A 23,162-nucleotide genomic window follows, 5' to 3' on the forward strand; every position below is an offset into this window, starting at 1 on the left:
TCATGTATTTAAGACGCCTTAAAGTGCTTCACAGAATATACTGTAAAGTGAATTGACTGTATATTTTGTAGGCAAAAAGTGGTAGCCAATTGCGCACAGCAATGTCCCACAAACAGTCGTAGATTGAAAATGACCAATTTATTATTGTTTTTGGTTTTGGAGGGATTATTATTAGGCGTGTGGAGAAAGGAATCTTGCCCAACGTTTCACCCTGCCCGGGAATCAAACTCAGGTCTCTCTACAACAACTTCCACTTATACAGCGTCCTCTATGCAGGGTAGCACCTCAGAGCACTTAACAGTGGCGGAGCCTGACTCCAAGGAGGAGGGAGGTGGCTGTAAGCATGGTCAAACGGGAAAGTTTTCAGGCGGGTCTTGAAAGAGAGGAAAGGGGGGGCAAGGCAGAGGGATTGAGGGAGAGTGTTCCAGAGTCTTGGGGCACAGTAGCTGAAAGCACGACCTCCAATAGTGGTGGGGGGGGAGGGTGTGAGGGACGAGCAAGAGGCCGGTGACAGTCAAACGGAAGTGCCAATTGGTAGAGTGAGGAGATCAGAGAGATAGGGAGGTTCCAGGGAATGAATGGATTTGAACAGTGTGAGGATCTTGAAGTCGATCCATTCGGTGATGGGGAGCCAATGGAGCCTGGCCAGAACTGGTGAGATGTGGGTACGGAGTTTGGTCCGGGTCAGTATGCGGGCAGCAGAGTTTTGAATGAGCTGGATCCTGTGAATGGTGGAGCTGGGGAGACTGGCGAGAAGAGGAGTAATCCAAGCGGGAGGTGCCAAACGCATGCACGAGGGTTTCAGCTGCATTTGGGGTAAGGAACGGTTGGAGGCGGACAATGTAGTGGAGGTAGAAGAAAGTGGTCCTGGTGAGGGACCAGATGTGGGGGAGGAAGGACAGTTGGGGATCAAACCAGACGCTAGGGTTGTGCACTGGTTCATACGATCTGAGGGAGAGCTCAGGGAGGTTGAGGAGTTTAGATCCGCAGGAGTAAAGACAAGGACGGGAGCCAATGGAGTGTGCCTTCTGCCTTGTCCATATTTAGCTGCAGGAAGTTTGCACTCATCCAGGCCTTGATGTCTGCGAGACAAGCTGATAGAACATCGGTGGACCTGGAGTTGGTACTGGAGGAGGCAAAATAGATTTGTGTGTCATCCGCATACATGTGGAAGTTTACCCCATGTCTGCAGATGACATTGCCCAGAGGGAACATATAGATAAGGAAAATAAGAGGCCAAGAATGGAGCCCTGGGGTACCCTGCAGGTGACCAGGCGGGGACGGGAGGAGAAACCATTTGCTGAGATGAAATGGAGGCGGTTGGTTAAATAGGACTCGAACCATGCGAGTGCGATCCCACTAAGATGGATGAGGGAGGAAAGCCAATTGAGAAGAATGGCGTAGTCGACTGTGTCGAAAGTGGCAGAGAGATCCAGGAGGACGAGGAGCCAGAGGAAGCCCTGGTCACAGATAGAGAGAATGTCGTTTGTAACTTTGACAAGCGCTGTCTCTGTGCCGTGGGCAGCGCGAAAACCAGACTGCAGGGGCTCGAGGAGGGAATGGAGGGAGAGGTGTGACCAAAGTTGACCTGCAACAATATGTTCCAGGACTTTGGCAAGGAAGGGTAGGTTGGAGATGGGACAGTGGTGTGCAACGTGAGTGCTCTTACCACTGAGCTACAGTGAAATGTACTGAAAGTATGTCCAAATATTATTCGACAGTATTTATGTTAGTCTAAAAGTATGAAATCAGGATAACCTTGCTACTATTTTAAACAGAATATCATATCAGGCTGGTAAACTTGGATGAAGGAATCAACTTGTAAATTCATATAATGTAACAATATAGCCACCTTGTGGACAGTTAGCAAACATGCATCTAACTGAGGGTCAAGGGGAATCAGCACCATATTGTAATATACTGTACCATATCCTATGTTGTCATTAGAACTGAGTAAAATAAAACTAACATTTGATACTGAACCTCACCATGCAAAACATCTCAAAATGGTTCACAAAATTAGTTAGCTTGATGTCCAGCGAGGATCACGCAACTCATTATGGCTTTGCTGTCACAATTAACATTGTCGCGAAAGCCGATTAACATCGATGCTTTCGTCCCAATGCCTCGCCAGCCGTCACCCCGATGCCTTCCCACTGCTCACCGGCCCCCGGGCCTCTGACCCCACCCCGTGCTCACGGGCGTCTGCACGCAGGCCTCCGCATCCCCCTGGGCAGGCTGGCGAGTCAGAGTTCATAGGGTGTCGCCTCCAAGCCCGCCAGCCTCCGCAGCCATGGGCATTCCACGTGGAGAAGACACCCTATGAACTCTGACTCAACAGCCAGCCAGCCCCGGGTATGCGGAGGCCTGTGCGGGCTTTCACACCAATGCAAGCGGGCTTTCATGTTAATGGGAATGGGCACTCGAGTCAAAACAAGCAGGCAATCACGCCAATGTGAGCGGGCTTTCACGGAAATACATATGGGCTTTCACGACAATGAAAGTGGGCTTTCACATCAATGGGGAACGGGCTTTGGCGCCAATGCGTAGGGGCTTTGCAGCAATGCGACCGGGCTTTCACACCAATGAGAATGGGCTTTCGCGGCAATGTGAACAGGCATTCACGGAAATGCAAATGGGCTTTCACATCAATGGGGAACGGGCTTTCGCGCCAATACAAAAAGGCTTTCGCGCCAATGCAAACGAGCTTGAGAGCCAATGTGAACCAGTTTTTGTGCCAATGTGAACGAGCTTTCACGCCAAAGCAAGCACGCAATCGCATCAATGTAAACGGGCTATCGCGTCGATGAGAACGGCTTTCTCACTAATGGGAACTGACTTTCACGACAAGTTTTCACACCAAAGCAATCGGGCTTTCACGCTGATGCTTTTGAGCCAATGCAAGCGGGCAATTGCGTCAATGCAAAGGGGCTTCGCGGCAATGGGGACGGGCATTCACGTCAATGTGAAAAGGCTTTTGCGTCACTGTGTATTCACTTTCACGGAAATACAAATGGTCTTTTGCGCCAATGCGGGCGGGTTTTCAAGTCAATGTACACGGGCTTTCGCGCCAATGGGAACGGACTTTTGTGCCATTGCGAGCAGACTATCGCATCAATGAGAATGGCTTTCGGGTCAATGGGAACGGGCTTCTGCGTTGATGGGAATGGGCTCTTGCATTGATGTGAACGGGCTTTTGTACCAAAGCAAGCGAGCAATCGGGTCAATGCAAACGGGCTATCACGCAAAGACGAGTAGACTATTGCGTCAATGAGAATGGCTTTCATGTCAATACAAATGGGCTTTCGGGACATTCGGAAACAGCTTGCCCGCCAATGCAAACATGCTTGCCCGCCATTGCCAACGTGCTTGCCCGCCACTGGAGCGGTCTATTGCGTCAATGAGAACAGCTTTCTCACCGATGGGAACGGGCTTTGACGACAATGTGAACAAGTTTTCGTGCCAAAGCGAACGGGCTTTCGAGTCAAAGCGAGCGGGCAATCGTGTCAATGCAAATGGGCTTTCACGCCAATGTGAAGAGGCTTTCACATCAATTTGCACAGGCTTTCATGCCAATGTGAAAGAACTTTTGCGTCACTGTGTATGGGCTTTCACGGAATTGCAAACAGGCTTTTGCACCAAAGCGAATAGGGCTCGCGCGCCAACGTGCGTGGGCTTTCGCGCCAACGTGCATGGGCTTTCGTGCCAATGTGAACGGACTTTTGTGCCAACAACAACAACTTGGATTTATATAGCAGGTTTTTTAGCAAAGAAAATCTATGATTGCTGCAGTTTTCCCCCCCTCTTTGGCTGTCTTCAGATCACAACTGAAGCTTTTCCTCTTCAACCGTACCTAGGGTCACCTCCCTCAGGTTGTCAACGTCTGCCGCTTAGTGACTATCCCGCATGAAGGGTGCAATATAAATGCGAGTTATTGTATTCTGTGGGCACAAGGGACAGGGTTCATTGTGCTTGAAAACTGAGCAGAATATCACTGCATTTAATAACCAGTGGAAGTATTCTCTGATCAGTTATGGCTCAGGTCAATTCAAAAGGACCTGGCGTTGCAATTTATATTGTGAAAATGGGCTGCAACGTGTGTGATATGCCAGTTTAACTCATTATATAGGCAACTTAAATGACTGTAATTGATCTTAACCCATTGGGTCCTATGGAAATGACATACTCGTAACTTATTATCACATCATTGTGCATTATAATAATCCTTACATTTAACATATTGCCTTATCAATGTTGTCATTGTCTCAAAGTGCTTCACAGGATTTACTATGAAACAGAGTGACTGTATTTGTAGGCAAACTGGTAATACAATTGTGCACAGCAGTGTCCCGCAAACAGACCCGGAGTATGTATGTATCATCCTGTCCCATTGCAAGTATTCATTATCTCTCCTATGGTCTCTGAACTCGCAGAGATACCCTGATATTATTTTACCCAGGAGATTTTCAAACCTTTGATGAGTGAATTGTCAGTAAACATGGCTTGGTCCTTTAGTTCTTCAAATGGCGAGTTCTCATTCCTGTCTTTGTCACCAGCAGAAAGTGCTGATACAGGAAAGACACTGTGCCCGTAGGGAGGCTGGAAACATTTGGAAAAGATGAAAATATCTATAATTCTTCTGCACCTTTTTCTAGTTGGTTTTACTGTCTTTTCGCTGTGACTGGGAAAATGGGTCACTGGCTTCACTCTTGGTCAAGGAATAAGTTGTGCTATTGGAAGAATGTGGTAGCAAAAGAGTGGAAAGTATGTAACGAAAAGGGTCAAGTGGCATCAGAAGCCACACTGTTGTGTTGCAAAATTACATTTTACTCCTTTAAAGCTAGATGGAAATGCACAAAATGACACCGAATTTTAGTTTTTCAGGATCTGTCATGATGCGTTCCAAAAATAAATATAATAGAAAAAAATATATAATGATTCATCTGTCTGGCATTAATGTTAATATTAATAATCTGACTATTTTGTCAGCAGAAATATAAAGAATTGTAAAGAAATATCTCTTTGAAGGTCACAATTCCTAATAGTGCACAGAGCCTTGAGAAATTGCTTTGTCTAGGCCGTGATTTCAAGTTGGGTCCCAAAGTTGAAAGTACAGTGTGCTATCTCAGTGCTGCACCCCCTAGTTCCTGCCAAGTTTCTGCTTTCATTACTATATTCTTGTATCTGTTGCTCCCTTGACACTAAAATACACTTTTAGGTTTATCAATAAAGTGTTTTGATCGTGTCGCATCTAGAAAGCTGAGCAAATAGTAGTTATGTCTTGAGGGCATTCGACTTCAAGTAGTTGTTCTAACCTTGTATGTCATTGATGATACTATGTTTAGAATATTATGGGTAGTTTTAGTCGCATTTTAAAGACTTGAAGACAGGTCTTTAATCTTAGGTTTCAAAGACTTGAAGACATTTGAGACACTGGAGATAAGCTGCAAGGGCAATTCCAGGACTTGTGTTTCCTCATTATCACTTGTTCTTTTTGGAAGGTTGAGAGGGGAATCTAGCTTTTTAATGCTGGAATTTTTGTCCTCTTGTTCTAGATTTGTTGACTATTTTAGAGGTATCTTTAGGGTTCAATTATCTTAAATTGCAATATGTTCCCCAAGGTGCTGGAGAAAGTGAGTGGAAGAAGTCCATGTTAGAGTAGGTTTTGAATGGTTGTGGCGGGAGCAAACATGTTTGACCCATTGACCTATTCTTGTTCCATGTTTTATTTTCTGAAAAAATTATTCTCCAAATTTAACTTTTTTTTATATAGTGTGGCGCATATACAGGACATTGTGCTTTAGTATTTGCTAATGAAATGCTGCTGGTCTTGAAGATTTAATCTCTTTTTCGTTGTGTTGTAGGTGCGATGGTAGAGACTTGACATCTCTTAGGAACATTAATTGTGAGGTTGATCTTTATAAACCTCTTCATGGATCTGCATTGTTTCAGAGGGGACAGACACAGGTACTGAACGAATATCTACAGTTGCACCTTAAGCAATGTACGCTTACACTTTTATGTCTCAAAACGCTTGACATGCTGAATGGGCACCTGAGCTGGGAGTAGGAGTCCTGTAGCTCAGTGGTTAGAGCACTCGCTTTGCAAGTGAGACACCTGGGTTCAATTCCAGACAGGGCGAAACCTTGGGCAAGTTTCCTTACTCCACACGCCTAATAATAATCCCTCCAAAAACAAAAAACAATAGTAAATTGGTCATTTTTAATCTACGACTGTTTGTGGGACATTGCTGTGCACAATTGGCTGCCGCGTTCGCCCACAAATATACAGTCAATTCACTTTACAGTATATTCTGTGAAGCGCTTTGGGACATCTAGAAGACGTGAAAAGCGCTATATCAAATGCAAGGATTATTATTAGGAGCTGAGGAGGGTGGGGAAGAAAATCAGCCAAATGGCTGATTTTTTTCCCCCCCCCACAATTCCATATGTCTGACTCCCAACACTTGCATCACAGATGTGACCAGATCAACACCAGATGCATTAGCAGCTCAGTGGTTAGAGAACTCACCTCGCAAGCAAAAGACCTGGGTTTGATTCCTGTCTGGGCAAAACATTGGGCAAGCTTCCTTACGCCACGCACCTCTGTTTATCTAGCAATAAATAGATAGTTTATCTACATCAAATACATGGATTATTATTATTAATAACTGGGTTGTTGACTGGCTCCAGAGCCACTGCCAAGAATCTGCTCCACAACTCAACTTTGTCTAAATCTGTTAAACCAGTCTGTGCTGCCTGAAGGGTTCTAAGAGTTTATAACAGTCCGTTTGTTTTGTCAGATCAATGTGGATTTTGTCTAAATTCAATGAGGAAAATTATTTTGATTGCATTTCACCTGATAACCTTGTACCATAACATTGTTTCAAAAATCTTGAAATGTATAAAAAATACATTTTTTTTATAAACTCCCTAAAAGTTTCTTCTATTCCTGATTTTTTTAATAGGTTCTTTGTACGGTAACGTTTGATTCACTAGAATCTGGTGTGAAGTCTGATCTGATCACCACACTCATAAGGTAAGTCCTGCTACATTCCATGGTCCTCATTTCACTGTTCTTGATATCAGTTGGGGATTTGCAGTTGGGTTGTGTCTCGCAAACCTATTCTAATTGGGGGGTGTATATGCGATAGATAATCAAAAACACTTTCAAGGTTTTTGTTCGCAAGAAAGCGTGCAAATATTTTTAAGAACAGTCATGATACTGAAGTGTAACATTTGATCAGAAACTGTTGATGGCTCCTCATTCTAATCATTCAGTTTTTTTTAAAACCATTCAACAGTAAATTTCATTATTTTCTTATCCACCCCAACTCCAATTCCTCAACTTCCTGCTGTTACATAGTGTGGATCAGTTAGTTATTGAAACAATAGCAGTATAAAGAATCAACCTGACATAGGTGCATACCTGCCAGCAAGTGCTGGTAGTGGTGTTAGTGTGTGAATGTGGGAGTCATTGTGGAAATGTAAATTTGTAAAATATAAATTTTGGATAAATTGTGGTGAAGGACATTAGTACTGTGAAACTGAATATCTTCCTCATTTGCATCACCCAGTCTCTGTATCAATCACTCCCACAACAGATAGAGTGTGGTTAGATTCTGCCGAAACAATGTGCTTCATTTCTAGCGCAACCAAGAAAGACAGAATTTGTAGCATAAAGTTGCCTATTACTCACTCCAAAACTCAATAACAGTTTTAATTCATTCACGTATTGGAGCTTGAGTGATTGACAACTCTAACTTTAACCCTCTTGAGAAATCCCCAAAGCTACTTCTTTATCTCCCCAACCACACATATATACACACTTTTTACTCTGCACCATATTGTTTAACTGCAGATTTATCCCAAGTGTGTGGTTGAGACACTATTTTGTTGAAACTGATATGTGATTGTGATATTTAATGTTACAGTGGAGTGAAGGAGAAAAATTTCATGTTGCATTATGAGGTAAGATGGATCTTTCTTTATCCACTCTGTTCCTAATTACTACACTAAGGTGCATTTTGTACACTCTTAATTTGATTTTCATATTGATTCACAATATATTTTACTAAAAACAATTATGATTTTTGTAAGTTGCACAAAACTTGTATGGCTTGGGTCTGTAATTACGTTTTTATTGTTGAGATTGTTACTCACAAAGGAAGCTCTTTCCCCTCTCCACTGCACAACTGCACATCTCTTGACCTGTTAAATGTGTTCCATCATCATTATAACTGGCAGAAGATTTTTAAAAGAGGGATGGGAGAGAAAAGCTACTTCAACTTTTGTCCAGTTTCTCTGAGCATTAAAGAAAGGAAGCTTTCAGAAATGGGAACTCCACTTTCCCTTATTAGAATCAAATGTTGTGCATTGACATACTAGGGCTCCAAAACTCACAATATACTGGACATGGCTATTATATGTGAATACCAACTAGTAGCCAATTGAGAAACAAATTGTTAGCTTACAGATCCTTTGTAATATAACTTCATGTTGGGAGCAGTGAAATGGTGAAAAACAGTGTCGATGTTGAGCTGAATAACATGTAAATTATTTTTCCTGGTATTTGATATTTTACAGTTAACCACTTTTCTCTGCTATTTATACAATGTTTTCTCTATGAATATAAATAATGTTTTTCCTATTTTTTCATATTAATGTTCATATAAAATGCAAAGATTATTGCATAAAAGTTAGGGATTATTAAAAATACTTTGACACTATATGACATTGAAGATTCTACAGTGATAGTTCTAACAAGACTCTATGCACATGGTAATGACCCTTTCATAGGCTTAGCCCATCAATATATTTTTATACTGATAATAACTTGCATTTATATAACACTTTGACAGAAAATAAACATCTCTTAGTGGTTTACAAACTAAAGTTTAAATTATTCCCAATGTTATTATAGGCTATTGTCTATACAATATCTATGTATAAATTCCTCAGAGACTAGTTACTCCTGATAATTATTGCTTCTGCATTTCCCTTGTGCTACCATTTGCTACATTCGAGTGCTTTTGAATTAAGCTGTTTTAAGTGCTCCAATGTACCGACTGATGAGGGAGGTGCAGCTCTTTGTTTGTTGGTTATTTAGATTTAATTAGCTGAACTGTTGAACATAGCAAACTGATAAAGCAATATTCACAGTGGAATTAACCTTCAATTGTTTTTAACAATTACAAATCTAATGGAAAGAGTGATTGTCTGAGAGACACTGCTGTGTGAAGGGCATTATATAAAGGCAATTTGTTGTTGACATGCAAATGCCTTAGCAAAACAGAAGGTGGGACACGTAACAGTTTTAATTTACTGTATAAATAGGAGCACTTTGAAGAGAAAGTAGTCTCCTTAGACTTTCTTCCCCACCAAGCACACCATTTGAGAGAAAGTCCTGTAGGTTAGAGTGCTCGCCTCGCAAGTGAGAGGATCTGAGTTCAGTTCCTGGCAGGGTGAAAGGTTGGACAAGTTTCCTTACTCCACACGCCTCTGTTCACCTAGCAGTAAGTAGGAACCTGGTTGTTAGTCAATTGGAGGATAGCTTATCCGGGGGTATTAATTCCTTCAAAATAAATAAAAATAATTTGTTCACTCAATCCATGACTGTTTGTGGGACACTGCTGTGCTCAATTGGCTGCCGTGTTTCACCTACAAAAATACGGTAAATTCACTATATTCTGTGAAGCGCTTTGACACTTCTTGATGTGATAAGGTGCAAGGATTATTATTACTATATATAATATAGCAATAGTAATAAACTTTGTATTTGGTACAGTGCATTTCACATCAGTGTTTCACAGAATTTTCTGTAAGTATTATTATTAAAGAAAGTGAAATATTTCCCCCCTTCTCCAAAAGAATAAATGAGGATACGACCCATCACTCTCATCCATTCTTTCGACTCCGATATTCATACTTTTTGTTTAAATGACTTCAGAAGAGAGTCCCAGGTGAAGCCTTGATGTGACCTGGACCGAATTGTCAATACCCTATGACTGTAAGCATCCATGAAATTGCCATTGGCAGTGTTTGAAAACAATACAAGGAAAATGCACAATTGTGTAATTAAAGCTAGTTAATTGGCAGAGTAATTGAGGGTACAGTCAAGTAATATATCAACGACATTTGGAGCTTTCAGACTGCACATGTACTAATTACTTAATGCAGTTCCAATTTTGACTCATGCCATGCATTACTTGTCAATCCAATTATGTGTGTCCATTAACACACTATTAATAGCAAATATTACCAGTGACCCATGAAGCATATACATGCAATGTAGGGAATACTGCCAAGTGCAGTTGTGTTCTACAGCCAGCAATCTGATGCAAATAAAACTTGTGAGTCACCTTGAGCTGAGGAATTGCTCAACAGCTTTGGTTGAGCTGCAAAGTTTTGAGAAATGGCTGAGGGATCCTGACAATTCTCAAAGATTCAATTCGAAGATAGGTATTTGTAACCTATCGATCATGTTTCTTTGAAACGCCTCCTTGTTATTTCTTGTTATTTCAGTTTCCACCCTACGCAACAAATGAGATTGGAAAATTAACTGGTCAGAATAGGAGGGAGCTTGGTCATGGTGAGGAAAATGAATCATTCAATTTAATTCACAGAGGTTTCGTGATTTTAAACAACTCCCTCAACTTGTTAAAATTGTTTCAAATACAGGTGCTCTTGCAGAAAAAGGACTGAAGCCCATTATTCCTAAAGAATTTCCATTTACGATAAGAGTAACAGCAGAAGTTCTTGAATCTAATGGTACGTCAATCAATTCGGCTGAATTGTATTCTCCTTTTTCGCCTGCCAATCTCTCCACCAGTGCCCAGTCACCTACCAGTCTTCCAAGGCACGCATGCTTCTGCAAACCAGATGAAAGTGGCTCACTCTCTAGCAGGCCATGACACTATTCAAAAAGAGAAGGGAGCATCTCTTCCCCGGGTGTCTTGGCTGACAGTCTTTCAAATAAAATTGGTTATTCATTCCATGGCTGAGTGATTGTGAGATGTTGCTGTGCGCATATTGGCTGCTGCATTCGTCCACAAAACACAGTCACTGCACTTTACAGTGTGTGCTGTGTATATCTTACATTAATAATAATCCTTGCATTTGGTCCTGACGTAAGAGGTGTGATCCCAAATGCAAGGATTATTATTAATATAAGGATTATTATATTGTTCTTTCATTTTGACGATATGAGTGTTGTCCATGCGATAGCCATTGAGCTGGGGTTTTTTGTAATTATCTAGGTTCATCTTCTATGGCTTCAGTATGTGCTGGAAGTATGGCGCTCATGGATGCAGGTAAAGTAATCGCTGCATACAGACCAGAGGGATCAGGTACTGAATGTTGCTCTGAGCTTGTTTAGCAGCAGCTAGGGCATTGCAATTGGTCTCTGTTCCTCCGGGTAAGGGTGGGGGAAATCAGCTGGTCCTGCTCCTGATTACAAACACAAGATTTTTACTGAAAGTGTGTGGACATCGAGTGAGATCTGGAGCTTTTGCTACAATGCCTCCACAGTTGAATTGCTAATACACAGTGAAGGCTCACTCTTAAGAGCCACTTAATGATGAATGTGCCCACGGGGAGGTAGAAAGAAAAAGAACTCGGACACCTTTAAGGGGGAAGTGGTTGGATAAAAAAATTTAAGGCAAGGAGGAAAGTTTGTTTATTATAAAAAGTAAACTGAATTTTTTTTAAAAAAAATATTTAATAGATAGAAAAAGAAACCCAAGAAATAGAATTGCATTTTTCCATCTTGCAGCATCTTTTAGTTAGGTAGGTTTTTATAATAAATATTCCTTCCCCCTCAAAAAAAGAAGTTGGTTTCAGTTTTTCAGAACAATTGTTTTTAAAACAAAGGGTGAATGTACTTGTTTTTTAAGGAAAATCAGGAGGGATTCCAATGAGTTCTGAACTGAAGTTGTGTTGAGTTATTGTGGTGTTGGCAACAGTCCAGTTCATATTCTGCTCCAGCAGTATCTGCACTGCACAAAATTCTTCATGCAGTCATATTCATGTTAATTTTTTATAGCTGTTGACATAGTACCGGACCAATTATTTTATGTACGTCTTCTCTACTGCAGGAGTTTGCAAATTATTTTAATCTCCATGCTTGTTTATTTATCTGCCAGGTGTTCCAACTTCATCCGCTGTGGCTGGCGTAGCTATTGGTCTTATCACAAAACCAAACCAGGAGACGCCGACGGAAATTGAAGATTATCGTCTTCTCACTGATATTTTGGTTGGTTTTTTTTCTTTCACAGAATTGCTATTTTTGTATTGACTTGAAAAGTTCATGTGTGGGACAAGCTTGCTTTTGTGACTCTTGCAGGGTATTGAGGATTACAATGGAGATATGGACTTTAAGATGGCAGGTACCAGCAAAGGAATCACTGCTTTACAGGTAAATGCAACCCTCATTTTGATATGATGGGACAGACCATCACTTTGTCAAGCATGGATGTGGTAGGATGTGATTCAGGGCCCGACTCCTGGTGAGTTCTATTTCAGATGATATTGCTGAGAGGAAAACTGGAAAGTAAAGGCTTGCATTTCATTATTTCAGCCGGGTAATCGCTTCTGGATAAAGCTCAGAATGTGGAGAAATTATTATTTTTTAGAAAATCTAAAGTAGCAATTGCATGGGGAAAGGGGGGGATAAGGTAAGTGTAGGTAAGACATGTGCACATCAGTATCAGACCTTGTTTGGAAAGTTCCGCTGTCCCCTCCTTCATGTCCAGTTTATAAATTTGTCTTTAGGAATTGAAAAGATGTCTTCATTTTTGTTTAAAAAATGCATTGACAGTGGATTTATGAGGGATACCTATCACAGAAAGAAATGTGGGGTTCAGTTTTTGGACAGGACAAGTTTGCCCATAAAACACATGGGACACCACTTTACATATATTTCACATATATATATATGCGTGTGTGTACATGTATTCCCTATGAAATACTTTGAGACATCCTTCTGATGTTAAAGGCACTGTATCAAATGTAAGGATTATGATTATTATGATGCTGTAGCAACCTTCTTGGTGAATTACCTTTCTGTAGTGGGCAAAGTAGAAGTCAGTGCAATGGAACATTGACTTACGATTAATGGTCTTTCTGGGATTTGAGGGCAGGTGAATTCACAACACTTACACTTTTATAGATTGCCCTTTTAGACAAAGGTGGGGAAGGGAGATCATAGTTGAACATTGACATTGACTGCCGCATTTCACCCACAAAGCATACAGTAAATTCACTTTATAGTATATTCTGTGAAGCGCTTTAGATGTCTCGAAGGCATGATAAGGCGCTATATCAAATGCAAGCATTATTATAATAGTTGGTACATTCAATGGCAGTTACTGGTGAAGTACTTGATGTTTAAAGGTTATAGGTTTTATATCAAATGCAAGAATTATTATTTAATAAAATAATAATAATCCTTGCATTTGAAATAGCTCTTTTCACGTTTTCAAGACATCTCAAAGCATTTATTATAAATGCTATACTGGTTACAATTAGGGTGCATAAATATAAGATAGCCAGTAGTAATAATAATCCTTGCATTTGATATAGCGTCTTATCGCGTCTTTGAGACATCTCAAATCGCTTCACAGAATATACTGTGAAGTGGAGTGACTGTTTACTATGTGGGCGAAACATGGCAGCCAATTGCGCACAGTCCCAGTATATGATGATATAGTATATTTAATAAGATGTTTTGGAGGAAAGTCTTTACGCAGAGGGTGGTGAAAATGTGGAACTCACTGCTGGATGTTGTAGTTGAAGTAAAAAGCATCAATGTATTTAAGAGAAAACTTGAAGCGTACTTGAGGTAAATGGGTATAAGAGAGGAGAATAGGAGGTGTAAGATCTTGTGGAGTATAAATACCAACGCAGACTGATTAGGTGAAATGGTCTTATTCCTTGACATTGTTTTATACAATTCTGTGCAAAATGTATTTGAGTCCTGTATTACAGGTTACTCAAGTAGTATCTCATGTTATTTATTCTGTTAGTACTAAGCATCAATAACACCACCTTGATGATAGTCAGCTTCCCATGCTAAAAAATATTCCCGACTTCCAGGTCATCAGATTGTTGCTTACGTCACTTGCAAAGTGACATCAGCCGCGACCTGATGACCCAAAAGTCGGCCACCTCACCTATAGTGAAACATTGGACTCAGCCAGCTGCATTAGAACAAGGTTTCCTATACACTGTGCAAATGATGGATATATATCATACAGAATGTTTGACACAATTTTGAAGCAACAATATTTATCATGCTTCATTGAAGTCTATAATTTATCTTTCTCTAGGCAGATATTAAAATTTCAGGATTGCCTCTGAAAATTGTGATGGAAGCTATACAGCAAGCTTCAGGTAAAGTTACTAATAGCGATTTGTGTTATAAGAACATAAGACATGCTAGACGATAAAAAAACAGGTCCATATAGTTCTTCTTCCATCTTCCTGGCGGTCCCGTGCACATTTGTCCCAAACTAGCTATGTACTATATCCCATAATGTTATTTCCTAAAAGAAAACTATCTGATTTGTGTTTGAAGGAATCAACATTTCTTGCTTCAACTGTCTCCCTAGGGAGCCTGTTCCATAGGTTTACAAGTCGCTCAATGAAATAGTGTTTCTGTAGATTCATTCTGAATTTACCCCCCTCCAATCGCAGTCCTCTGGTTTTACTATTCTGGACTAGTTGAAAGAGCCTGTCATGATCTATATTGTCTTGCCCCTTTAAAATCTTAAATACAGCAATCATTTCTCCTCTCAATCTTCTCTTTTCCAGTGTGAACATGCCCAATTCAGTTAGTCGCTCCTCATTGTCCAATTCCTCCATTCCCTCAATCTTTCTGGTTTCCCTCCTCTTGATTTCTCCCATATCCTTTTTGTACTGTGGTGACCAGAACTGTACACAGTACTCACCATTGATTTATACAGTTGTGGGATTACCCCAGTACTTTGGCTTGCTATTGCTCTTTTGATACATCCTAACATCTGGTTTGCTTTACTCACTGCGACAGAGCATTTTTTTATTCCCTTTTACACTGGTGTAGTGGTGTTGTAGCTGTAATTTGAGTTGCAATCTGCAGGATTGACTGACCATGACTGATCTGTCTTTTTTAAAAATTAGTTGCCAAGAAGGAAATCTTAAACATAATGAATAAAAAAATTGCCAAACCCAGAGCAAGTAGGAAAGAAAATGGGCCAGTAGTAGGTAAGTCTTTTTTTTAAAAAAAATGAAATTCATGTGCTGTTTTACACACTTTACTGAAACATTAATTTACTGAATGAAGTGATGATCCCTGCAGTGAAAATAGCTTTAATGCATGATACATTTTGGAGGGCCTTTGAAAATATGCCGAAATCATAAAACATCACATTTGTCAGTGAATTGCAAATTAGCAGACTTCCCTTTTACACTAGTGAAGTCATGTTCGAGCAGGAGAGTGATTTCGAATTGGAAACTGGTTTGATAAGACTTGCTCTGAATTGATGTCTCTTGGGGCAGAGCAAAACTACGGACATGCACTAAGTTAAGCTCAGAGGTATCCTGAGGAAACGGTGCTATATAAATGCAAGTTGTTGTTGTGTGTAATGGAAGCTAACTGATGACAAACCAGCTTAACTTTCTAATCTTAGTGCTGTCTTATAACATTAAAAAATATATTTTTTTGTAGTGCAGCTAACAGCATTGATGTCATTCTGAAACCATCTCCTAGAGGTGTTTTTTTGGGGAGAGGGGGAAGCAGGGCTCGGAATCAAAGTTGCCTAAAGTTGAATTGTACTACATTTTTAGCACAAATCTGCTGCACAAACATTGAACTGATGCTTACAAAGAATAATATGAAATAGCATCATTCGTCCATGAGCTGATCATATTTGTGTTGTCTACATTTTATATATTTTAAAATTTTACATTTTAAATATTTTTATATTTTAAAATTTAAGTTGATTATTCATGGTGTTTCGTTGTTTTATGCGTTGAGCATTTCCTGGTGTACACTTTTGCTCTATGTACAAATTACAACAGTAATGTTCCTATTCATGTATTTGCCAGAAACTGTGCAGGTACCATTGTCAAAAAGGGCAAGATTTGTTGGCCCAGGAGGGTACAATCTAAGGAAACTTCGGGCTGAAACAGGTAAGAAGGTCCTTTATCTTGTTTGGAGTTCGAGAATATTGCAACTTTCGACACCTAATTTGTGGGATTGTTCAGAAATTTACACATAAAAAACACGAAATACTGTTCCATTCTATATTTATGCTTTCTTTACATTGGTCTGTTTATATTACTGCTTGCAAGTAATGAGTCTGCAATGTAATATTTGGATGGGCACCAGCAGAGAGACATGGGAGCTTGCGTTTTTCTATAGCCCCTTCTCAGGATATGGGATGTGGTACAGGGATGGAGAGAAAGTAACAAAGTTCATAACGCTCCCTGGATTGTGGAGGTAATTCTAGAACAAAGATTACAAGTCGTAATAATGTGTGTTGCAAAGAAAGTGGACAACAATGTACATGTTGTTACATTACAGTAAAATATACACTGTTCAAATTCCAAACTGGTAATGTAGCAGTTCTTCACTATAATGCATATTTTGGTACAGTATTGCCCTATATTATCAATCACTAACTTTGTAGCTATCTATTGCAAAAGGAGCGTGGGATTTAAAATTGTGTTCAGCGATTATTAAAATTACTATTGGGATACTTAATGATGTAAAAAGTTACAATATTTTAGTGTGTTCATAAACAGAATCTTAAAATCTAAAAATATTCCATTCTTTTAGCTAAATGTTATTGGATTTGCAGCAGAAATTCTCTTGCAGACATTCTGTTGCTGTAAAAGATGCCCGTGTGCAATTTTAAATTCTCTGCATATTATAAGAAAATGTGATCTGTTATATCTCAGTAATGTTCAGAATATATGAAACTAGGTAGTGAATATCAGTTCAGTATATATCTATCTAATACAGGCACCACTTGTTCAATGTTAAAAGATTAAAAATTCCCAGAAGGTTAAGTGACTTAGGGAGATCATTACAATATCTAAGAATTGATAATTTAGTGATTCTGAAAAAGTTCTAAATAGTCTTGCATCATATTCCCATTTCAGATTTAATATCTTAGCTTGGCTGACCAGCTTCCTTATCAGAATCAAAATAAATTAATGAATCTGACAAAGCCACCTTGATCTAACCAGGTTTAACATTTGGTTGACCAAGAAGATTTCAACTATTTAGTAACAGAGAATGTAATGTCTCAATCATTTTATCCACTATAGCTAAGTCAAAGGTCTAAATGTTGAACACAGTAATGTAGCCTGTAGCAGGGCTGAATCTTGCATTTTAAAAGAGCCTTGGTTACAGAGTTAGAATATTACATCAAGAGTCAAAAAGGCTTACAAGTAATATGACCTTTTTTTATTATTAGCAGTTTTGCTTGCTCTGGTCTTGATTGGCTGACAGAATAATCGACCCTCACATTTTGACTGGGCTATCTCTCACTTTGAACTATGGACAGGAAGATGGTGGCAATGCTGTGATGCAATTCATGTTGAGATTTGTTGCCCCCTAGGAAGCTTGCAGGGAGTTCCTTGTACCTACCATCCACCTATTAAGGGCTCAAACCTGCGCTTGTCGGCTGTCGAACGACCAACTAGTGACTATCCTCTTGGAGAGGAGGTAAGCAGGGTCTCCTTGGAGCTGAACTTGTTCCAAGTGACATCCCTGGCAATGGAATGTCAGAATCGAGCACACCCTCCCACTGTTTCTAGTTCGGCTCCTGACCCAGGCAGGTCCGCAGTATTGCAAGACATTGCTGATGACAGCACATCAGCAGGACCTGGAAGGGCAGACCAGTCACTCAGCTCCTGTTAATCCTTCAAGCCAAAGCCCTAATGGGTAGGGTGGTCCTAGTTGGACAAGCAGTGGGAAAGTGTGCCAGACAGCAACATCAATGGCCAGCTATGCGGTTTTATTTGATTAGACTGCAGCAGTACCCCAACACACATTCTGGGGTCCCCAAGCCTTGGCTCTAGCCAACTTGCGTCTAATATTTTCATGAATTGGGTAAGAAGGATACGTTCTTCCGGGGAGGGAGTGCGCATTCCATTCCAACAATCTAACTCTGGGATTTCCATGCAGAGTGATGTATAGAAATCTCAGCTTGGTTTGTATACTCTGGAGGGCAGGGAGATTGAAAGCACAGTCGAAGAGGAGGGTCTTGAGATTGGTCTTGAAGGACCAAAGGAGGGGGCAGGCAGAGGAACTGGGGGATGGAGTTCTAGAGGGTGGGGGCAGAGTGGCAGAAGGCACATCCACCAATAGTGGGGCGAGCGAGGCGGGGAATGTGAAGCAGACCGGAGCCCGCTGAGTGGAGGGAGCGAGCAGGATGGTAGGAGGTAAGGAGGTCGCAGAGATAGGGGGGAGCAAGACCATGGAGGGCTTTGAAGGTGAGGACCAGGATCTTGAACTATATCCTCTGTGAGATGGGCGAGGATGGGGTGATAGGATTGTGGAGCCTAGTGTGGGAGAGAACCCAGGCTGCAGAGTTCTGGATGATCTGCAGCCCGTGGAGGGAGGAGTTCGGGAGACCGACAAGCATTGAATTTGATTAGTCGAGCCTCAATGTAATGAAAGCATGTATGACGGTTTTGGCGGCCTGCGGTGTGAGACAGTGGCGGAGCCGGGCAGTGTTACGGAGGTGGGGGAAGGCAGAGTGGGTCATGGCACAGATATGGGGTAGAAAGGATAGTTGAGGGTCAAACAAGAAGCCAAGGTTCCAGACTGGTTTAGCAAGGTGGAGTGAGCAACCATGGATAGTGATGCTGTCAGTGCCTGAGGTGAGGAGGCGCTGACGGGAGCCAATCAGGAGAGCCTCGGTCTTGTTGACATTCAACTGAAGAAAGTTAGCTCTCATCCAAGACATTCTGTCAGGATAGCAGTGGTCCTGGAGTCAAGGGTGGAGGCAGAGAGGTGGAATTGGGTGTCATCTGCATACATGTGGAAGTTGACCCCATATCTGCAGATGATGTCACCAAGAGGGAACATGTAGATATTGAAGAGGAGGGGACCAAGGATATGCCACATGAGATGGTGTGGGGGCTGGAGGAGAAACCGTTTGTGGAGATGAAGTGGGGGGGCGGTGTGAGAGGTAGGATCCATGAAGCCATGAAGGTTGAGGTGAGGCGAAAGGCAGTTGATAAGGATAGAGTGGTCGATGGTTTCGAAAACAGCAGAAAGGACAAGGAGGCAGAGGTAGCCCTGGTCGCAGATGGACAGAATTTAATTTGTTACTTTGACGAGGGCTTTTTTCTGTGTTGTGGACAGCACAGAAATCCTATTGGAGGGGTTCGAGAAGGGAATGGCAGGAGAGGAATGAGCGAACCTGAGAAGCAACAACTTGTTCCAGGACCTTGGAGAGGAAAGGGAAGTTGGAGATGGAGTAGCAGTTTGGGAGTACAGAAGGGACCAGGGAGGGTTTTTTTAAGGATAGGAGTAATGACGGCATTTTTTAATGGAGTGGGAACAGTACCAGAGGACAGGGAGAGGTTTATGATGTCAGTGAGTAGAGGGGCAAGGAGGTGGAGCTGGGAGGTATGGAGAGAGTTAGGGATGGGGTCGAGGGAACAGATGGTCAATTTCATACGGTTATGGTGGTGATGAGAGAGGAGGGGGAGACAGGTTCAAAGGTGTGGAGGGGTGAGGGCTGAGGTAGGAGGAGGAGATGGGGAAGGGATAGCAGATGCAATGGCAGAGGCAGCTGAATGGATTCCAACTTTGGATTCGAGGAAGTCCAGCATCGCCTTGCAGTTGGCATCTGAGGTGAGGATGGGTGAGGTGTGAGAGGGTGGGCGGAGGAGCCAGTTTGTGATGGAGAAGAGGAGCCTGGGGTTATCCTAAGCCTCCAACATTGTCTTGGAATAGAATGACAATTTAGCAGAGGCGCGGGCGGAGCGGTAGGATTTGATATGGTCCAGCCAGATCTGCCGATGGACCGTTAAGTTTGATTTAAGCCAGGGGCGCTCAGCAGCACGCACCTGTGCTTTAAGGGAACGGAGGTTGCTGGTGTACCATGGTGATTTACATGAATAGGAGATACTTTGGGAAGAGAGGGGAACAAGGGAATCGAGAGTGGAAGAGAGGGAGCTGTGGAGAAGAGTGACCGAGGAGGATAGGTCATTGCGGGAGGAAGCCCAGAGGGGAAGGAGTTAAGATGACTCCAAGGCATCCGAGAAGGATGGTGGGGAGATTTTTTTCCAGGGGCGGTAGGAGATGAAGGTGTGTTGGGTGGCGGTGGGGAGAGGGGTTAAGGGAGATGAAGTAATGGTTCAAGATCGCTTTGTCGATGATGGTGAGGTCTGAGACGGTGAGGCCTCGAGTGATCACCAGGTTGAGGGGGTGACCACAGACGTGGAATGTGGAGGGAGATATTGAGGGAGGAGATAAGGGAGGAAAAGACAACAGAGGTAGAGCAGGAAGGGGTGAAGTAAAGGTTGAAGTCGCCTAGGATGAGAAGGCATTCAGATCAGAGGAAGAGGGAAGATAGGAGGGTGGAGATGTAGGGGATGAAGGTGGGGGGGTGATAGATAAGCAGAATTTTGAGGGAAAGGTGGAGGGATGCTCAAAGGAGGGGAAGGTTCCAGAAGAGTAAGGGCATAAGCCGAGTGAGGACGGGGAGATGAGAGCCACATGGCCAGCACAGCGGTTAGGTCGTGGGGTATGGTGAAGGTGTAGCTGGGTGGTGTGGCCTCCGTCAGGGGGAAGGTGTTCGCCTGGAGTGACCCAGGTTTCAGTGAGAGCGAAAATGTTGATGTTTTCATCGACATTGAGGTCTTGGATGGTGAGTGTTTTGTTGGGGAGGGAACGGACATTTTGTAGGCCGATGCAGAGGGGACAATTGGTGCCGGAATGTGGGGGGGACCTGACAGGGAGGGTGGGGATGTGGATCAGGGAGGAGAGGTTAGTCCCCGTGGTCAGGGACCAGTGAGCCTTGCAGCGAGAATGGGGGACAGGCCAGTCAGAGTGGCTGCCGTTTGGACAGCCAGTGGAGACTCCCACAGTAGGACCGAGGGAGGATTCATAGGCTGGTGTAGAGAGAGGCAGTGAGAGGGTCAAGCAGGGATAGGAGTCGGGGAGGGCAGTAGGAGAGGAGGGCCGAGCGGGAGTATGGAGAGTAAGGGACAGGGGTGGGAGCATTATAGGGAAGCAGCTCGGGTACGTGGCGGCAGCCAAAATGCGCACGCCGAGACTAAGAGTGAACGGTAGGGGGTGGAGGGAGTCAGCTAGGCATGGTTAGCCCGCTGGCGTGAGGCGTCATGGGGAGAGAGGATGATCTAATTTCAAAATGAATCAAAGTAAAATCTCATTCAATAATATACAACTTTGTTTAGGGCACATCTTTTGGACAGAGTTTAGTTGAGTAACTTTCCATTCACATGATATGCTTGGACATCAGCTCATTTCTTACTTGGCTCATTTATCATAGCTAATTGACATTTTTAGCTGATTTTATCCCGTTTAATCGCAGGCCGTGAATTAAAACCTATCTTTTTGATTGCACTTTTGGCTACCTTCTCCCCTTCTATCTCTTTTCTCTTCACGATCCCCCTCCACACTCGGGCTCCCAGATAGCTATATGAAGTGTCTTGGGACATCCTCCTCATGTGAATGACCCTATAGAAATATAAAATTCTTGTCTCATAAATTTGCATTTGAGATTTAAACAGCAACAACAAAGTACATTTGTAGAGTGCCTTTCATGTCGGGCGGACGTCCCAAGACGCTGGATAAACAGGATTCACCTACATGTCAATAGTTGGAGGATAAACCTAATTAGATTACTTGTTTGAATGACCCTTTATATCTGATAGATGTATAATATAACTAGTAAAAGGATTAAAGTTTAAATAATTTGTTCTGTATCTTACATAGGTGTTACGATATCTCAGATAGATGAGGAGACATTCTCCGTGTTTGCACCAACTCCAAATGCTATGCATGAAGCTAGTGAATTCATCAGTGAACTCTGCAAGGATGATGTAAGTCCAGCCCTGAATGTGTCTATTTTAGTCCACACATTTGTTTGCTTTATTTTCTTTTAGCAAAGGTAATTTTTTTTCTTTTTTCTACAGCAAGAACAGCAGCTTGAATTTGGAGCAGTTTACACTGCCACCATAACTGAAATACGGTAAATCTGCACTAAAGCTTTTACACTGTTTCAACGTGTAGGGAACAGAAAGGACTTTATTCCAAACCTGAAAACTCCTAAGTTTTGTGTCATATGTACCTGCTTGGGACGTCCTCCCGACGTGAAAGGCGCTATACAAATGTAATCTTGTTGTTGTTGAAATCATTGCTTTTAAAGATGACTAGGCAGGACAATAATAACCATGCTCATTTTACAGCCCAAATATATTTCATGGATCTATTGATATCACTCTCGCCTCTGAGATAAACGTTTGTGGATTGAAGCCCCATTTCAGGAATTAAAACTCGTACAGTCTCGGTTGACACTGCAGGGCATTGCTGGGGGTATGCTGCTGGTTGGAGATGCCATTATTTGGATAAAACATTAAACCAAGTCTGCCTGAGTGTGGGACATTTCCCTCTTCTTGCTATCACTGTCTATTTTGAAGTTAGGGTTATGTTACTTTTGTTTTAAAAAAAAGGCTTTTGACCAGCACTAATTTTCTAGTCAACCAAAAGCGCAAGAATTAATGAATGACATGGGCACATTATAGAGGTGACCAGGAGGACTGTTGATGCAGAGAAATGGGTCCAAGCTGGCAAACTGGGTTGTCGTTAAATATGCTCGTATAGCCCTGAGAACGTCCAGGTGAGTGCCTGACAGACAGCATTATCCTTGATGTAACCAAATTAACTGTGCACTTTTTTTGGTATGCATAGGGATATAGGAGTTATGGTGAAGCTATATCCTAATATGACTCCAGTTTTACTACATAATTCACAACTGGACCAAAGAAGGGTAAGAGGATGCTTACCTGAATATATTTTACAAATAAAATACTGTAAAAAAATAAATAAATTACGCCATGTGCATGTAGTCTGAATTCTGCCAGTCTATATTGTAAATGCAATTGAATTTTACTAAGTAGAGGTTGTCATTTCTTTTT

The 23,162-nt window shown here is 41.9% G+C and overlaps 1 protein-coding gene across 1 annotated transcript in view; it reads left to right on the plus strand.

Moving 5' to 3' along the window:
* Window positions 1-23,162, plus strand: part of LOC103177964 (polyribonucleotide nucleotidyltransferase 1, mitochondrial) — a 36,756-nt gene that overhangs the window by 12,653 nt on the left and 941 nt on the right. The window contains exons 6-19 of the mRNA XM_042333152.1: window positions 5,865-5,967; window positions 6,968-7,038; window positions 7,934-7,970; window positions 10,524-10,590; window positions 10,680-10,769; window positions 11,258-11,311; window positions 12,143-12,252; window positions 12,343-12,414; window positions 14,327-14,390; window positions 15,156-15,239; window positions 16,083-16,166; window positions 21,961-22,067; window positions 22,161-22,216; window positions 22,936-23,014. Coding sequence (XP_042189086.1) covers window positions 5,865-5,967; window positions 6,968-7,038; window positions 7,934-7,970; window positions 10,524-10,590; window positions 10,680-10,769; window positions 11,258-11,311; window positions 12,143-12,252; window positions 12,343-12,414; window positions 14,327-14,390; window positions 15,156-15,239; window positions 16,083-16,166; window positions 21,961-22,067; window positions 22,161-22,216; window positions 22,936-23,014 — 1,078 coding nt within the window. The remainder of the gene's footprint in view (window positions 1-5,864; window positions 5,968-6,967; window positions 7,039-7,933; window positions 7,971-10,523; window positions 10,591-10,679; window positions 10,770-11,257; window positions 11,312-12,142; window positions 12,253-12,342; window positions 12,415-14,326; window positions 14,391-15,155; window positions 15,240-16,082; window positions 16,167-21,960; window positions 22,068-22,160; window positions 22,217-22,935; window positions 23,015-23,162) is intronic.

The sequence above is a fragment of the Callorhinchus milii genome, unplaced genomic scaffold, assembly GCF_018977255.1.
Source record: "Callorhinchus milii isolate IMCB2004 unplaced genomic scaffold, IMCB_Cmil_1.0 Scaffold3, whole genome shotgun sequence".
NCBI classification, from domain to species: domain Eukaryota; kingdom Metazoa; phylum Chordata; class Chondrichthyes; order Chimaeriformes; family Callorhinchidae; genus Callorhinchus; species Callorhinchus milii.